Below are 15,681 nucleotides of genomic sequence, written 5' to 3'. Positions count from 1 at the left end.
TCACACTTGGTAATTTATTTTATATACACATACGTGCTTTCTGGATCTTGATAGTAAGAGATTATTGCATGTAGGAACTATGTAACACAGAAGAAATGGTTAACAAGACCTCAAAATAGACTCACTCCTCCCATGGGCTCACATCTGTGTCAATAGCCACACAGTTATAAGCCGCATAACGCAACTTTTCCTCGCAGACTTTGGCCCTATAAGTGAAAAAGAAGAATCACATCAACATTTTCACATACCTTCTGGTCATCCCAAACTCATCTCTGACTCCCCAAGATGCTATGCTTCTGTAATTAACATCCCACATTGCTGATACTCCCATCTCCATGCATATTATTCTCAATGGCAGCCACACTTCCCAGTACATTGGCCTACTTCTTAGCCCTTCCCCATATCTCCCCCATCATAATCCGCTTTGCATTGCCGCACTAGAAACTGGGAATATCATGTCCCTGGTCACTTGGTGATACTCTAGGCACCTTGAACTCACCCAATGTTATTCCCATGTCACAGACCCCCCCCCAAACCTTTCAGCTGCCTTTCCCAGGTCTGTGCCACAACCACTGGGATTTTGTCCAATACACCCTTGCCCAAGAGATTTATAGAACAAGACTTACGAAGCATAGTTTGGCAAAAAAAGTGTGCTGGAGCAAGTGGAAGATTCAGGAAGCGCATCAGTGGTTTCAGAGCTTTGAGAGAAGAGATAACAAATCAGTGAGATCTGTGGAGAAGGCTTTACCACACAATAGAAATACAAAATGGCTGCCAATCCATCATCACTCACTCTGCAATATGGTGCACATTAACAGAACATAAGGAGAGCCCTACACGTCAGATCAAAGGCCCATCTTGTTCAGCATCCTTTTCTCACACTGGATAACCAGATGCCCATGGGAGCCCGCAAGCAGAACTTGAGCACAACAGCACTCTCCCCACCTGTCATTCCCACAACACTCACCCTAATTTGTCAGGATAGATATAAATCCGAGCAGGAAGTCGGCTTCTTCCAGTAACAAACCTCAGGAAGCGACTGCGATCCTCTGAGGGGAAGAGTACACAACCATCAGAAACTCCCAGGGACATCTCACCAAAAGTTATTACCACAACAAGCTTGCCCAGTATGCATGTAGGAATGAAAACAAGACCGAAGCTTTTACTGGGAGCCAGCCAATGTTCGAGGTGGGGGTAAAAACTGACCCTCCTAAACAGGGGGAACCATTCAGTCGGGGGAGCTGTTGTAATAGCATGTTTGGGGCTATTTTTCTCCATTCCCATCTCCCATTGCCACATTGCTGTGACTCCCTCCAAGTTAAGTCTCTTAAAAACAAAACCACTTTCTGGGAGTGGTTATGAGCCACAGTGGGAGAAGCCTCTCAAAACCTACTGAACCTGCAATTCATATCACAGATTTCTTCACATCATCACTCCATAACAGTGTGTATTTGCCAACATCTACTTACCATTAGTAAAGTTGTTCAAGGCTTCCCAGAAATACTGAATTCTAGTATCTGATGGTTCAAAATCCTCAAAGCGAGCTGTGAGAAGAAGAAAAACAGATAGATGGTGCAGGTTATGGAGAAAAATATTGCTGGCACAGAACCAAGGTCCAACTGAAGGAGAGAGGGAAAGATGGTATGCCCATTATTTGGGCAGAACACATTAAGGAAGAAAGGAATATATACCTAGGCGCATGGATATGAGGTGCTAATATGCTAGCTCAAAATCATAGTACAACCCACTGATATGGCATTTGTACTGTGAGTCTCCACTCAGTGCAGTAGCTGAACGTGGAGTCGCCACATGTTTTATGATGACATCATGTGGTATGTTACCCATGAAGAGTGCAAGGTCTCCCACACTTACTGAGCTTCTTTAGAGCCTCAACGGTAACTTCAGGGTCACCACAGACCTTCTTCTCCAGTTCCTGCCAAGTGAGCAGATCCAGTACTGCCTGAGGCACTACCTTGAGAAGTCCAGCCTGCATGGCCGCAAGCTGAGAGAGTCAGGAAAGAAGAGACAGATGAGATGGGGCAAGGAACCACCAGTCAGCACCAAAATCCTAATACCCGAATGCTATATTGAATTACCTGCTCCTTGCTCTCATTTAGCCGTGCCTTCTGCACCAGGCGGATGAAATCCAAGCGGTCCTCATAGTGCACCACCGTGCGAGTGCCACCAGGGATAAGCTCCACCATGCACTGGTCGCTCAGCACAGTGGTGTATGTCAGCTCATGCCCAAACTTGAACTCAAAGGTCTCTTTGTCCATTCCTTCCATCATCTCCAGAAGCTTCACCTGAAAACAAGGAAAGGGATAATCTCACCTATGCCCAAGAAAGCAAGGAAGTGGGAGACGGGGATTTTATAAAAAAAACCATAGCCATAAATAAACAGTTATTACAAGATGTTGTCAAACACTTTCTATCACCTGGAAGCTTGCATTATGTCTAAAACTGTGCAGCTGTTATGGTTGGAAGCTGCAGTATTTGTGTGTGGACCATTGCTATGTGTTCAACATCATGAAATGTTGAAGGAAGTTTACTTACGCACCCCTTCACCCTCCCCACTGGCAGATTTAGAAAACAAAATGAAGCCAGCTGCTCTGCCATGCCAGTATCCAAATCCACAGGCCATGCAGACAAATGCTAAATAGAAATCTGCACCCCATGTTTCAATAGCGACTCCTAGATACACGTCCCGGTGACTCACCAGCACAGAGTCAACAGCAGGGAAGTCCTTGCTCCAGCTCACTTCCTCCCCTGTCAGTTGCTTCCAGACAAAGCCAGGCAGGGCCAGGACCTTAAAGATAAGAGGAAGGAGAGATGCAGCACTGCAACACATTGCCTCCAGATGTGGTCTTTTGTGTCCCACTATGCTCAAAGGAAATGCTCAGGAAGGAAGACAAGGCAGTTCCTAGATCTGATTTTATAAGAATACTTGCAATTATGAATGATTAGAAAACAATTTGGCACAGGAGAAGGAAAGTCTGGCTTCCACTACAGGTATCAAAGAAAGATCCAGCCTTCATCCTATACTCACCAGGAACTCCTTGCCACGCAGGGCGGCTCCCATGATTTGCCCAATCCACTCATATTTTGTGAACTCTTTGCAGGATGGGTTGGGGACATACATGTCTCGGGCCTCTCCGGTACCACTGCCCTGAAACAACAGACAGTTCAGCTCAAATGTCCTGATAGGGACATAAGAATGAATGTTAAAACACATGTACAATCCAGTCTCTCTGCATTAATTTCCCCATGCAATAGCGGCACACTAAATTTCCACACTGACCAGGACTAAGCAGAGGGTGGATACCGCAGGAATAAAAGTTGGATAATGGGAAAGCTGGAACCAAAGGACAGTGCTTTGGTGTCCATATTCTCCCTCAGAGACCACTGCTACCTAAGCACTTTCCTTTCTCCAGAGCTTGCCCGAATCCTCACATTGACAGTCTCTTGAGACTCATGCTGCTCTAATATCCTTAAGAGGAGGAAAGGGTTAGCTTCATCAGGGAGCAAGCACCTGGTTGGATGTGCGGACGAAAAAAGGAAGCGGCACTGGAGTCTCAGCTGAACTAGGACACAGCTCCTCGGACATATCAGCAATGCTGTCTCGGAAACCGCCACCTGGGAGAGAGAGCACATGGAAGTGTGTGATCAGCTTTGCTATGTTATCACCACCTGCTTGCGTTCCTGAATACATTAGCTGGATTTCAGATTTTCCCACTCCCGCTCTTGAGGCCTATCCAATTTTCTGTAGGATGCAGAAAACCCTGAGAGGACACAAGAAAAATATTTGAAACTATGTTTTCTCCCCACCAAAATCTCTTCACACTTGGCATTCTCCCTGGTGGACCCATTGGAGGAGGGGGCTCAGGCCTCCGTTGAAATCTTCTACTGTAACCAATACTTCGATCCCCTTCAAGGATGCAATTGGTTTAACAGCCAACTCAAAGGCAGCAGCAGAGTTCTCAACACTGAACCGCTGTACTACAAATCACCATCCTTATTGTTTATTCTCCTAACCAGAACTCTGTTCAAATAATAATAATAATCTCCAAAACTGACTCAAAAGCAAACCCAAATTTTCAGCTTCAAACTCTGGAAACTGTCAGAGATAAAATTTCTATTAGCTACCATTTTGGATTACACAAAGTGCAAAACTTACCCTGATCAATGATGCCCTCAGCAATGAATTTACACTCCCACCACTGGTCATAACGTAGCGGCCACCTGAGATGAATGAAAAATGGTCACTTAACCCTACCTGTGGAGGTTTGTGGGAGGCACTGCATTGCTGGTGAAAGTGCAATTATTCTAGCACCTCTTTTTCCCAGTCGGAAATCTTTTGATATATTATTATTATTTCCATTTCATTTCTATACTGCTTTATATTTTTAAGAAATATGGTAATAGTGCCATATTTCTGTGTGGCCCAGAACCTACTAAGGTCCTTGAATAACTGGTGTGTTGCAAATATTTGCAGCAAGCTCTCATTTATAAAAATAAGGCTCTGTTTTCTTTCTGAGAATTCAGCTCTCAATTTACTCGAAACTTTGTGGTGCTTGGCATTCAGGTACTTAGGCTAGAGACAGCAAGCTGGAAGGGGCAGGGAAGGCACAGGTGGCTGCTGGATGCAAAAACTCACCTGTAATCCAGGGCCTTCTCATACTTGTCAGAAGGTTTTAGTCCCTCATATACCTAGGAAAGCAGACAATGTAGCAGAGGCATCAAGAGAAGAATCCTGGGCAATGTGCTTACAGATAGCAAAGCAGGAATAGGCATCCTCTGAAGGTCTTGATGAATTTGTTACACAACTGGCAACAGGCAACATGCACCAAAGATGTACAAGAAGTTCTTTTGCGCACTGCACAGTCAGGCAGATCCCTAACAACCACCAACGTATGTGTAGCAAGGGACACACATTAAATTAAAAAGCTAGTGTGACAAAGTGGCTAGAATAGCTAGGGTTGGATGTAGGAAACCCAAGTTCAAAACCCTACTCAGCCATGAAGTTTATTTAACACACTTGGGCAAGTCACTAACCCCACAATATTAAGAATAAAAAGGTATAACCTCATTTATGTCAGCTTGAGCTCATTGGTGAAAAGACAGGATAAAACAAACAGTAAACAAGCAATGAACTACAATTTCCAGTTACCCCAATGCCTTAGAAATGAGAATGAACCATAAACACACGATTCCTGCAAATCTGAACTAACATACACCTTGAAATTAGAGTTTAGAGAAGCGTGAACTAATTGGTTCTGGGAAAGGTTTGAACCAGGTATGTTAGTTATTTAATCCCATGTGAAAGAGGAAATAATCATCATTTTATCATTTTATCTGAGGGACATTGCGCATGTGCGTCACCAGCAGCCACTGCTGAATTTCTTCTTATATTATAAAGTGAGGGGCTCCAAAAACACACGGCTCCCACTAGCACAGTAAAAGAGCAAAATGGCTAGGGAGAGGCGAAGGGACTGTGAGCTCCTCTCCCTGAGCCTGTATGCTCATGTATTCATGCTAAGCCAGGGTTTGGGTTAGTGTGACATGTAAACCAGGCCACTGAGTGGGACTCCCAACCACACAGAAACTGCATCGCCCTGCAAAACTGTTTGCTGAGCTTATGCTCAGAGATAGATCTTGCTTTGAAGGTATAGGCTGAAAAAGCATTTCTGGAGTACAATAGGACAGAACACATGTTGCAGGTTGCGAAGGCAGAAGACTCCCCCCATCCCTCTTGCCACAGAGTACCTGCTAGTGGGTGAGCTGGCCTTACCTGAGTGAAGACTGTGTTTTTACAGCTGGGGTCAAGTGCAGGATTGTCACGATGCTCCATGGCCAGGCGACGGTTGATGTAGAGCCGTGGCATGAAGTTGGGCTTGCTAGTCTCTGAGTCTTTGAGGCACTGGGTGATTAGCACTGTACGTCTTTTGGACAGCAGCAGGAACTGTTTGATGTGCTATCGCGGGCAAAGCAACGCTGGGTCAAAGTCAGGAATATCCCGCACAGTCCTTCTCCTACTTTACAAACCAGCTGGCTCTACTGCCAACATCACCGCAAACTATTCTAGCGCCTCTCTTTCCCAGTAGGAAATCTTTTGATATATTATTATTATTTCCATTTCATTTCTAAACTGCTTTATATTTTAAGAAATGAAAAGTCTCAAAGCAGTTTACAACCTACCTTGAAAGATCAGATAATAAAACAATCCAGAATGAAATATTACCGAAGAAAGTCAAATATAAAGTAGACATTCAAAGCAATGGTTTATTTCCCCAAGATAGAAAACACAGAAATTGGGAATCAGAAAGTCCCTCGCCTCACCTTGAGTTGGCTGAAGGTGCCAAGTGTGTAGTCCCAGGCTGGAACAAGATGGTGAAGAACACTATCCAAGATCTTGATAAACCTACCCAAACCAAAAGCGCAATAAATAAATACCAACGTTGCCATTGCAGATGGCGGCAGAGTAACCAGACGTGTTAAATTTGACCCCTACATTTACTCCTACATTTCTTGCTTTCTTTCTGTTGGCTTCCCTCCCTATTTCACCCGACAAGCTGATTAAGCAGGTGAGGATTTACAACTACAGGTGAAACAAAATAAAAGGAAACAATAAATAAATTCCATAGGGTTTTACAGCACAGGCACCTAGTGCTGTACCACAGTGCATGGACACGCACATGCTCAGCCCACTACCACCACAATGACTGTGGGAGCTCTCGCTCTTTGAGGCATTTCATATTGCAAAACAAAGAAATGCTGTCAACAACAACGGCAACACCGAGGCTGGAGACTGTTCCTCAGCCCTGCCCTGCTCCATACCTCTGGATGATCACAGCCCGCCGATAGAGCACATCAGGGTCTCTTCCCTCCAGGCGAGGATACCTCACCAGGTTGGCTGGCTGAAACATATCTGCATTGAGCCCCAGTTCCCGTTGCCGAGAAGATTTGATCTTTATTCCCCGTAGCCGAACATCTATCCCATCATCTGTATTAAAAGGGGAGAACAAAGCAGCTTAAGACACATAGGTCAAATAGGGAACTGTTTCTCCAGGAGGCGGGAGAGAAATACTGGGGGGAAGAGTAGGGATGAGGGTCTCTCTTTGGATCACTCTAAGTGACCCATGGTTATCACAAATTGGGGGTGGGTGACTACTGGAGAAATTCCAGGGCTTTATTCATCACTTGCCACAAAAACAGCAGACCTGTGGTGGCTTAAAGATTAATAAATGTAGTGTGCCTTTGCTGTTTTTCCTAGATAAAATAATCACAAAATGGCATCCACCAAAGGGGAAGCACCAGGGCAGCTGTCAAAGCAGTGAATCACTAAGGAGAATAAATAATAATAATAATAATAATAATAATATAAAATCCTCAGCCACTCTGGGCGGCTTCCAACAAAATATTAAAAATACAATAAATCATCAAACATTAAAAAGTTCCCTAAACAGGGCTACATTCAGATGTCTTCTAAAAGTCAGATAGTTTTCTATTTCCTTGACATCTGATGGGAGGGCATTCCACAGGGCGGGCACTACTACTGAGAAGGCCCTCTGCCTAATTGTACTCTGACTCTAGATGAAACGTGTCTGGGTACGTAACTACAGAGGGAGTGAAATTCTAAACTGGAGCATTTAGAGAAAAGCAGGGAGATCATTGCACCCCAGGGATTAATAGGCGCATCCCCAAACTGATACCCACACACCTCTGCACTCCACAATGCGGATTTCAATGACAGGCAAGTGAGCAGTCATGTCTTCCAGCACACACACATCCCCGATGTAGCTCCTGGAGACACAAAAACATCTATTTCCTCTTGCACAAGGTAGGCTTACCACCCCCCTCCAAAATAAAAATCCTTTAATCTTACATGCTCAGGGGAAGTTCCATCAAGGTGGATGTGGAGCCAGAAACCAGAACTCCTGGGATCTGTTTCCAACCTTCTGGGTACCCTAAAGAGACCCATCAATCACCTTCAGATGGTTTTCGAAGGAAGCACAGGGAACTTTTATGCCCATGAAGGCAGTGGGTTGGGGTGAACTACACTGTATGTTTCTCCCTGAGACACTGTAGCACGCAATGGTAGCTTTATGCATTACCTCAGGAATATGAAAGATGCCAGGAAATGCCTCCTCATAGTATAGAGCAGAGATGGGGAGTCTGTGGCCCTCCAGACTGTATCTCCCAGACTGTATCTTGCTGAAAGACAACTAGAGAGCCACAGTTTCCCCATCTCTTGCATAGATAAGTATTTACCACACTTTAAAAAGTATTGCATTTTGGGATGGCACTTTACTGTGGACCTCCAGTCTGCCCTGTGTGTGGCTTTAAGTTTTTGCCTTTTGTACTTTATGTAACTGCTTCTATTTAGCCTTGAGTCACAGCTGCATTTTGTACATACTGCATTTTACTGGACTGGTATAAACATGTGTTAGTTCTCCAGGTGCTGTAGTGTTTGACTGGGGTTGGTGGGTGGACTATTAACTATGTTTCTTGATGTTTACTTATCTCTGAGGTCATATACTGGGCTCTAATTGTGTGTCTTTGGAGTTATAAGGGTGTGTATGCTTATATATCAGTTGCTATGGACAGAGGGAGAACTAATGGTAGAGGATGGATAAACTGGGAGAGCCATGGGCAGAGCCAGGGGGGTCCACGGGGGCAGCTGCACTTGCCTCAAGCCAATAAAAAAGTTAATAATAATAATGAGATATTTCCTTCCTTGAACCCGTTGGGATATAATAGGCTACAAGCTCAAAAACAAAGAGATGTCCATTAGCCGCTAACACTTCAGGTCTAGTATTTTGTTGCTTTTCTTCACCATCTGATTACAATAGAACCCCTTTCACATTCACTTCTTCTCTTCCCCTTTCCATGCCTCATGAGGTAAAATCAAAGGTGCCATGCAGGCATAGGCTAGAGCAGGCATAGGCAAACTTGGCCCTCCAGATGTTTTGGGACTACAACTCCCAATATCCCTAGCAAACAGGACCAGTGGTCAGGGATGATGGGAATTGTAGTCCCAAAACATCTGGAGGGCCAAGTTTGCCTATGTCTGGGCTAAAGAAAGAATCTGAGCCAAATTTAGGCTCAGTTTCACACCTGGTTTTCCTCAACAAGCAAATTCTCTCTCTCCACCCCCCCCCGCCTCCCTCGTCTGACTTACTCATCAATGCCCACGTCACTCAGCTTCTTCAGGTTATCCCCCTCGCCACCATACACAGCCACCCTCTTGGGCATGAAATTCTCATCTGTTGTGTCCACAGTCAGGAACAGCTTCCTGGGGGAGAGAATTAAAGGGTAAATGTGAGACAACAATAAGATACAGGACAATTTCTGGCTTTTAAAACTACTTCCCAGAGCTCCTATGGACAATGGAGGGTCCAAATATGCTTAGAAACCTTCACTGCAATGAGCTGAGAAATGTGGGGAAAGCAGGGGAAGGGTGCAGGGGAACCTGGCAGGCGATAGAACTGGCTATGAAGCTTCCCCCAGGCTGGACCTTTATGTGGCTTGGAGGGAAAGCTTAAACCTTCCCAGGAACGAACCAAAAAGGGCCAGAAAGACTCAGCCATTTTGAATCGAGAAGGGTGGTTTTTGTACATCACTAGTACCACATTCTGCACAAACCTATGTGATCACAGAAATCTTACTTAACAGGAAAACCAAGGTGGGTAGAAGAAGAGGTGGGGATGCCTTTGTCTGCCATATGGAAAGGAGAGGGCAGATTCAAACAAATATTTTGCTGCAAACCTCAAAAGGGCCATTCTGAAATTGCTCAACATTCAGTTTCATGGCAGTGGTGGAATCACAGTGGTATACGTGAGAAAAGATAATTCCTTTGTTGTTGTGATGAAGGCAGTAATAGTTTAATTTTCTACCCACCCTTCACCTTGAGGTCCCAGAGTGGGAAACAACCATTTAAAATACAGCACTAAAAACAATTTAAAACAACTTACAGTCACAAAAATAGTGAAACAACCATTTAAAATACAGCACTAAAAACAATTTAAAACAACTTACAGTCACAAAAATAGTATGAGTCCCAAAAATATGCATCTCAAGTGTCAAAGGCCAGTTTATAAAGAGGTACATCTTCAGCACCAAACTTAAAGCCTCATAGCACCTAACCAGAAGTCTTTTCCATGATTCCCTCTTTGGGCAGGAAGAAGCCCAAGCACAGAACAAGACCAACATTCATGGGCATTAACATGACCCAGCTGCTCTCGATGTAGCTTTCACACTCAGTGAGAGCAGAGGCAACAGGGTTTAACTACAATAGTACTTATAGGAAATAGCTGATTAGGCCAGGACAGCGAAGTGTCTGCCAGTGATGTCCCCACATATAAGGAATAGGCTAGTAAAAGATGGGGAACTCACTTGATAATGGTCCCTTTCTTCATGTTGAGACGGACCCAGTGCTGACCCTGAGACCCATCACTCTCCCAGTAGGTGTCTGCATGGTTGTCTGTCAGGCATGAAACATTGAATTCTTCCTGAGGGAAGCAAAGACAGACTGAGGGGAGTTAGAAATATCCATGTAATAGCTTGTTTTCAGGCAACCCACAAGATCCCTCCCAAGAGGATGCCAACTCTAGAACCTCAGACAGGAACTTTTAGTTCCAGACACTCAGGCATCCAGCTGCACCTTCCTACTATCCCTGAAAATAACTGAACACATCTTCCTCCCTCAAGGCTTCCTGGATTTTTACCACTCTCCATTCACCTAGGAGAGGCAACCTGCAGATCTATGAAGAACGGTAGAGGAGACACTGAGCACAATGTCCTAGCACTGATCAGGGTAGTTAAGCATTATCAAATTTCAGAGAAAGACTTGATGACCACTAAAATCAGCAGGTGGCCAACTTAATCTGAAAGTTTGCAGACCTATGCCAAGACAACACAGAATTCAGAAGTGTATATATTCCTACAACTATAAAAGTTGATCAAGTAAAACACATTATTTCACACATTATTTTATTTCATTTTCTGGAACCAAGAGAACAACTGTCTAATAACCCATTCCAGGGGCCGGTGAAGTTCATTTCATGGCTAGAGCCCTACTATTAGACAGAATAAGGCAGTTGCCTCGGACAGCAGATTCTGGAGAGTGGCAAGATTTTGGAGGACAGAGCTGTGTGCCACATGGCCTACCCTGTACCCCAAAGCTAGCCTGCTGCCCCTAAGTGTGGCTGGCCTGTCCCCAGTGTTAAAATAAGATTCAACCGCCGGTCTAGTTGTACATAGCATTGGAAGGGAGTATCATTTTATCCTTTGCCTCAGACAGCAAAATCTCTTCATTACCAGCAAAGAGATACTCAAAGTCTGTTTACACAAATAAGTTATCCTGACCTAACAAATTCTTAACTCAGCTCACCCTAAGGTTATAGATATCAACCAGAAGTTATCTGTTGTCACAATCTGGCTGGCTCCCAGACTTAATAAGCAGCAAAGTAGATGTTGTCAGTTTACAAGCAGATTTATTAAACACCATCATTGTACTCAGAGCAGCTCCCATGGGCTACTGTCTCTTTCAAGATGTTGAGGCATCTGGGCTCTGATTTCGGTGCCAACAGGAAGCACGCCAGAACCTCGCCTTCCACTTCCTTGATTGATGCCACTCCCTGACCCTCGTTAACCTATGGGAACGGGGAGATTCTGGCTGGCCTCCTACCTTTTCCTCTGACGAATCATCCCTCCCCTATGTTGTTGCTAGGGTCCGCTTATCAGCGACTTGGCCTCTCTCCAGCCTCCTCTTCTCCGGCTGAGGAGAAGGGGTTGCGAGCGACTGTCTTCAAACAGCTGAGAAGGAAGCAAAACTACTCCTTCCTCCTCTGACTCTCTGTCCCCCTCATCGTCCCTCTGGGAAGCCCTGTCCCTGACATCTGCCTTTGCAAACCCTTTAATATTAGCAAATGATGGCCTAGTGGTTAGGATGCTGAGGCAACAAGGGACAGTATGCATGAAGGCAAGGTCTCTATGCAAAGGAGCCTGGTTGATAGTGACACTTTACCGTGTAGGAGGACACATCAATGCTGTCCACATATTGCTTGATGCTGCCCAGATTCTCATCTTCCTTGCCGATGTGGTCATAGAGGAAATGCACCAAGTCCTCATCACATTCGTAGCTCCATGTGGGTGGTACAAATCTAAAATGGCAATAATTGGTGTTAATAGTATAGGATGAGAGAGAGAGAGAGCTGCGTTTACAGAAATTTACATCCCCGATCATACTCTCCACTACTCAATTATATCCTCCAGGGTATTATTTTTACTCCCACTTCTGCACAAGCACGACTCCCAATAGAATTAAGTCCTCAGGCATACAAAGCCTGGATATTATGTAGAAACGTCCAGTGCCGCAGGCCCAGTTACCACTTTCAAATTAAGTGCATTGGCTGCTCCACTGTTGCTGTAAAGGAGGTTGCATGCCCTTTACCGGAGTCTCTCTACCGCAGCTGCATCTGGCTCCATGATTTTTGGCTTTGCCCCAAGACGGAGGGAATATGTTAAATCCACCACCTGCTCCCATCTGGAAAAGGGAAAAAGGCAGAATTAACAACTATAAACTTCTGTGTAAGCAAACAGAAATAGGAAAAGTTCTAACTGCATTATTAGCTACTAAAGCAAGGGATAAGTATCTGAGAATACTGTAATTCAAAGGGTTGATATATAGCCCTTTGTTTAATGCTACAGAGGATCTAATTTATAATGCTTATAGTAATAATAATTTTTGCTGCTATTAAAATGAAAAACTTTACATTTATTAGATAAAACAACAAAATGGACACACAGAACTTAACACATCTTAGACTTACTGATAAGGTTTGAGCCAAGTGATGTGTGTGTTTGTACGTGTTTGCATACATTTTTGACACAGTTGTGAATATCCCTTTTTTACAACTTTGGGAGCTATGGACAGGAGTGACAGTGTTTGCAGTGCAGTAGCTGTACTCCTTGTTCTCTCCAAAGACATTCAAAGTGAGGGCAACACTTCCTACTTTCACTCTGAATTGGCTTTGTTACATCACCACAATCTAATCTGATTGTCTGTTTTCCACTGTAATGTCACTACACCGCTTATTTGATCCCCAATTGGCTGCAATAACGTAATCCAGAAGAAGAGAACCTCTCTCCCCCTTCGCACACAAGCTGTAGATCAGAGGAGGAAATCAGCCATCAGGAAAGAAGCAAACAAGAGATGAACCACCTGAGAACATATACCACTCCCTCCCACACAAAAAAAATCTTTGAAATTTTTGTACTGATACAAGTTTCTATACAGTTCTTCTGATACAGTTCTTCATTCTAAGAACTGAATGTAGGCAAAGTGCTCGTGGTTGATTCCGTTAGCAAAATTATTGGAAGCTACTAATTTAGCTTGCAACCATAGGTATTTCTGAATGTCACACATTCATTGATAGTATTATGTATTTGCTTTGGGCACCTCATGAGAAGAGAAGACTCTCTGGAAAAAACTCTGATGTTGGATAAGATGGAGGGCACTAGGAGAAGGGCACGACAGAGGACGAGATGGTTGGACAGTGTTATAGAAGCTACCGACATGAATTTGATGACACTCCGGGAGGCAGTGGAAGATAGGAATGCCTGGCGTGCTTTGGTCCATGGGATCACGAAGAGTCGGACACAACTAATCAACTAAACAACAACATGTATTTGCTTACAGCAAGTGCCTTCCCCAATGGTCCTCCTCAAAAGCCAATCAATCCAAACAAAATGTAGAGATGGTTTTCAGTACCTGATTACAGGCTTATAATCCACCCCAAAGAGTTGTTGCTGCCTCTGGATTCGCTCCATCGATTCCACTGGCACCAGCCTGTCCCCACCATCTGCATGCTTGCACATGAGTACCCAGCCTTCCTCCAGATCACAGCCAATCTTGAATTCCTCCAGCTGCTCCTATGAGGGAAGAATATGAAATCATTTGTCCAGTACAAAATACAACATTGGAGATAACTAAGGAATCCAAACAGTTTATCAAATCCTCATACATCATACAAAGAGATTTACACAGATGGTTAGGAACACTGATCATCTATAGAGAAATGTACAGCTCCTACTAATTGATTAAAAACCAAAATGCATGTCTTTAGTCTGTGCTAATGAGTGTCTATGACTACTTTTTCTGGTCTCTACAGACCAACAACAGTCCCTTCTCACTTGAAAGAATGCACACACATGCAATCTCAACAAAACGGTATTAAACTGTCCTTCCAATTATAATTATAGGAAATTTCCTGAATTCTAAAAGATTGTAGGAGGATGCCCAGGTATACATGCATAGGAATTACTGAGGTTTACTAACACATAGCCTTTGAGGGCCATGCAGTTATCAAAAAAATCTCCCCAACTAAGGAACGTTGTTGGTATTACAGCTGTTTGCATATTCCTTATTGTTGCTATTTCCCAAGTGCAAAATGTGACAGCCAGTTTATTGCCACACTAATACTAACAGGGAAAATGATAACCAAGGCAGGGGAAAAAACATCATATGGGCCAGGAAAAACTGAAAGGCTCTTCTGTCAGCTAAATTCGTATCAAGGAACCATAAAACTAGCTGATAGTAATCTATGTCTGTAAACAGTGACAGTCTCTGAGAAACGTAGGAATACTTGTGCCCTGTGTTACCATCCTTGAGTGCGCATGTAGGACACAGCCCCAAAAAGCAATGGGAAAGATAGGATGAGATGCCTATGTTTATCTCTGTTACATGTGTCTTAAGCCTCCATCTACATTTTCTCTAGCATGCAAATTATGTAAGGGGGGGGGAGGTGTCAACCCTAAAACATTTGAAATTGTAATAGCGGCTCAAGTGCCTCTGAACATGGGTAGAGTGCATTTCCTCCTCTTCAGAAAGCATCCCGGCTGGGTTGCCAGTTCACACCAGGAATTATGGACAGCAGGAATCATTACACGGTAGGAGGAATGTGGCGCTAGCAGGCTGGAGCCCTGGCAATTTACCCTCCTCGAACTTCCGCGTTCAGCGGGTGCGGGTGCCCGTGCGCTGCAGGCCCCGCCGGGGGCTATACCTTGCCACACTCACCTTTGTCAGCTTCACCCAGAGCCCGTGCCCGTTGCAGTATTCCTCGCCGCTGGCTCGGATGCACGAGCCCTTGCGCAGCTCGATGGTGCCCCTGCCCAGGCCCTTCCTGCCGCCCGACCCGGAGCCGGCGCCGGCCTTGCTGGGGTTCTCCCATACCGACAGCAGGGTCCGGCCGGAGGCCGAGGCGGGCCCGGAGGCGCTGGGGTCCTTGCAGATCTTATACTGCACCTCGCGGGGCACGTAGCACAAGGCGGCGGGCAGCGGCTCCGCGCGCGTCAGGCACCCGATCGCCTCGCTCAGGAAGCGCAGCCGGCCTAGCAGCTGGTGCGGCGACTCGCCGGCCGTCGGGGGCATCATCCTGGCCGCCTGCAGCCGCCGAGGCGGGGTTGGCCCAGAGGGAGCAGCCGCCGCGGGAGCAGCTCCGCCGGTGGCCCCTTCGCTCCAGTCCCGATTCTGGCAGCCGGCGAGTCTTTCCCCAGCGCAGCGACCGGGAGGAGGGCGGCTGCGGCTGCTTCCTGCTACTCTCGCCCTCCTTCCTCCTCGGTTCTGCCGGGTGTACCGTAAAGCAGCCTCTATCGGCGGACGGGTGAATGAGCAAGCCGAGC

General features: G+C 45.2%; 1 protein-coding gene across 1 annotated transcript; it reads right to left on the bottom strand.

Annotated features, from left to right (window-relative positions):
- Positions 1–15,609, bottom strand: HECTD3 (HECT domain E3 ubiquitin protein ligase 3). The gene is made up of 21 exons (XM_081915985.1): positions 15,077–15,609; positions 13,772–13,932; positions 12,452–12,544; positions 12,026–12,161; positions 10,393–10,508; positions 9,179–9,292; positions 7,718–7,800; positions 6,835–7,000; positions 6,337–6,418; positions 5,789–5,971; positions 4,655–4,707; positions 4,175–4,239; positions 3,530–3,633; positions 3,047–3,166; positions 2,717–2,806; positions 2,097–2,303; positions 1,873–2,002; positions 1,470–1,544; positions 968–1,049; positions 627–698; positions 1–206 (listed from the first exon to the last, which is right to left on the bottom strand). Exons 1-21 carry the CDS (start codon positions 15,431–15,433, stop codon positions 122–124), a joined length of 2,574 nt encoding a protein of 857 aa, XP_081772111.1. The 5' UTR covers positions 15,434–15,609; the 3' UTR covers positions 1–121.
- Between the last annotated feature and the right edge of the window lie 72 nt (positions 15,610–15,681).

The sequence above is a fragment of the Podarcis melisellensis genome (genome assembly GCF_964234715.1).
Source record: "Podarcis melisellensis genome assembly, chromosome: 6".
In the NCBI taxonomy this organism is placed as follows: domain Eukaryota; kingdom Metazoa; phylum Chordata; class Lepidosauria; order Squamata; family Lacertidae; genus Podarcis; species Podarcis melisellensis.
This window is presented reverse-complemented; position numbering and strand designations above follow the sequence as displayed.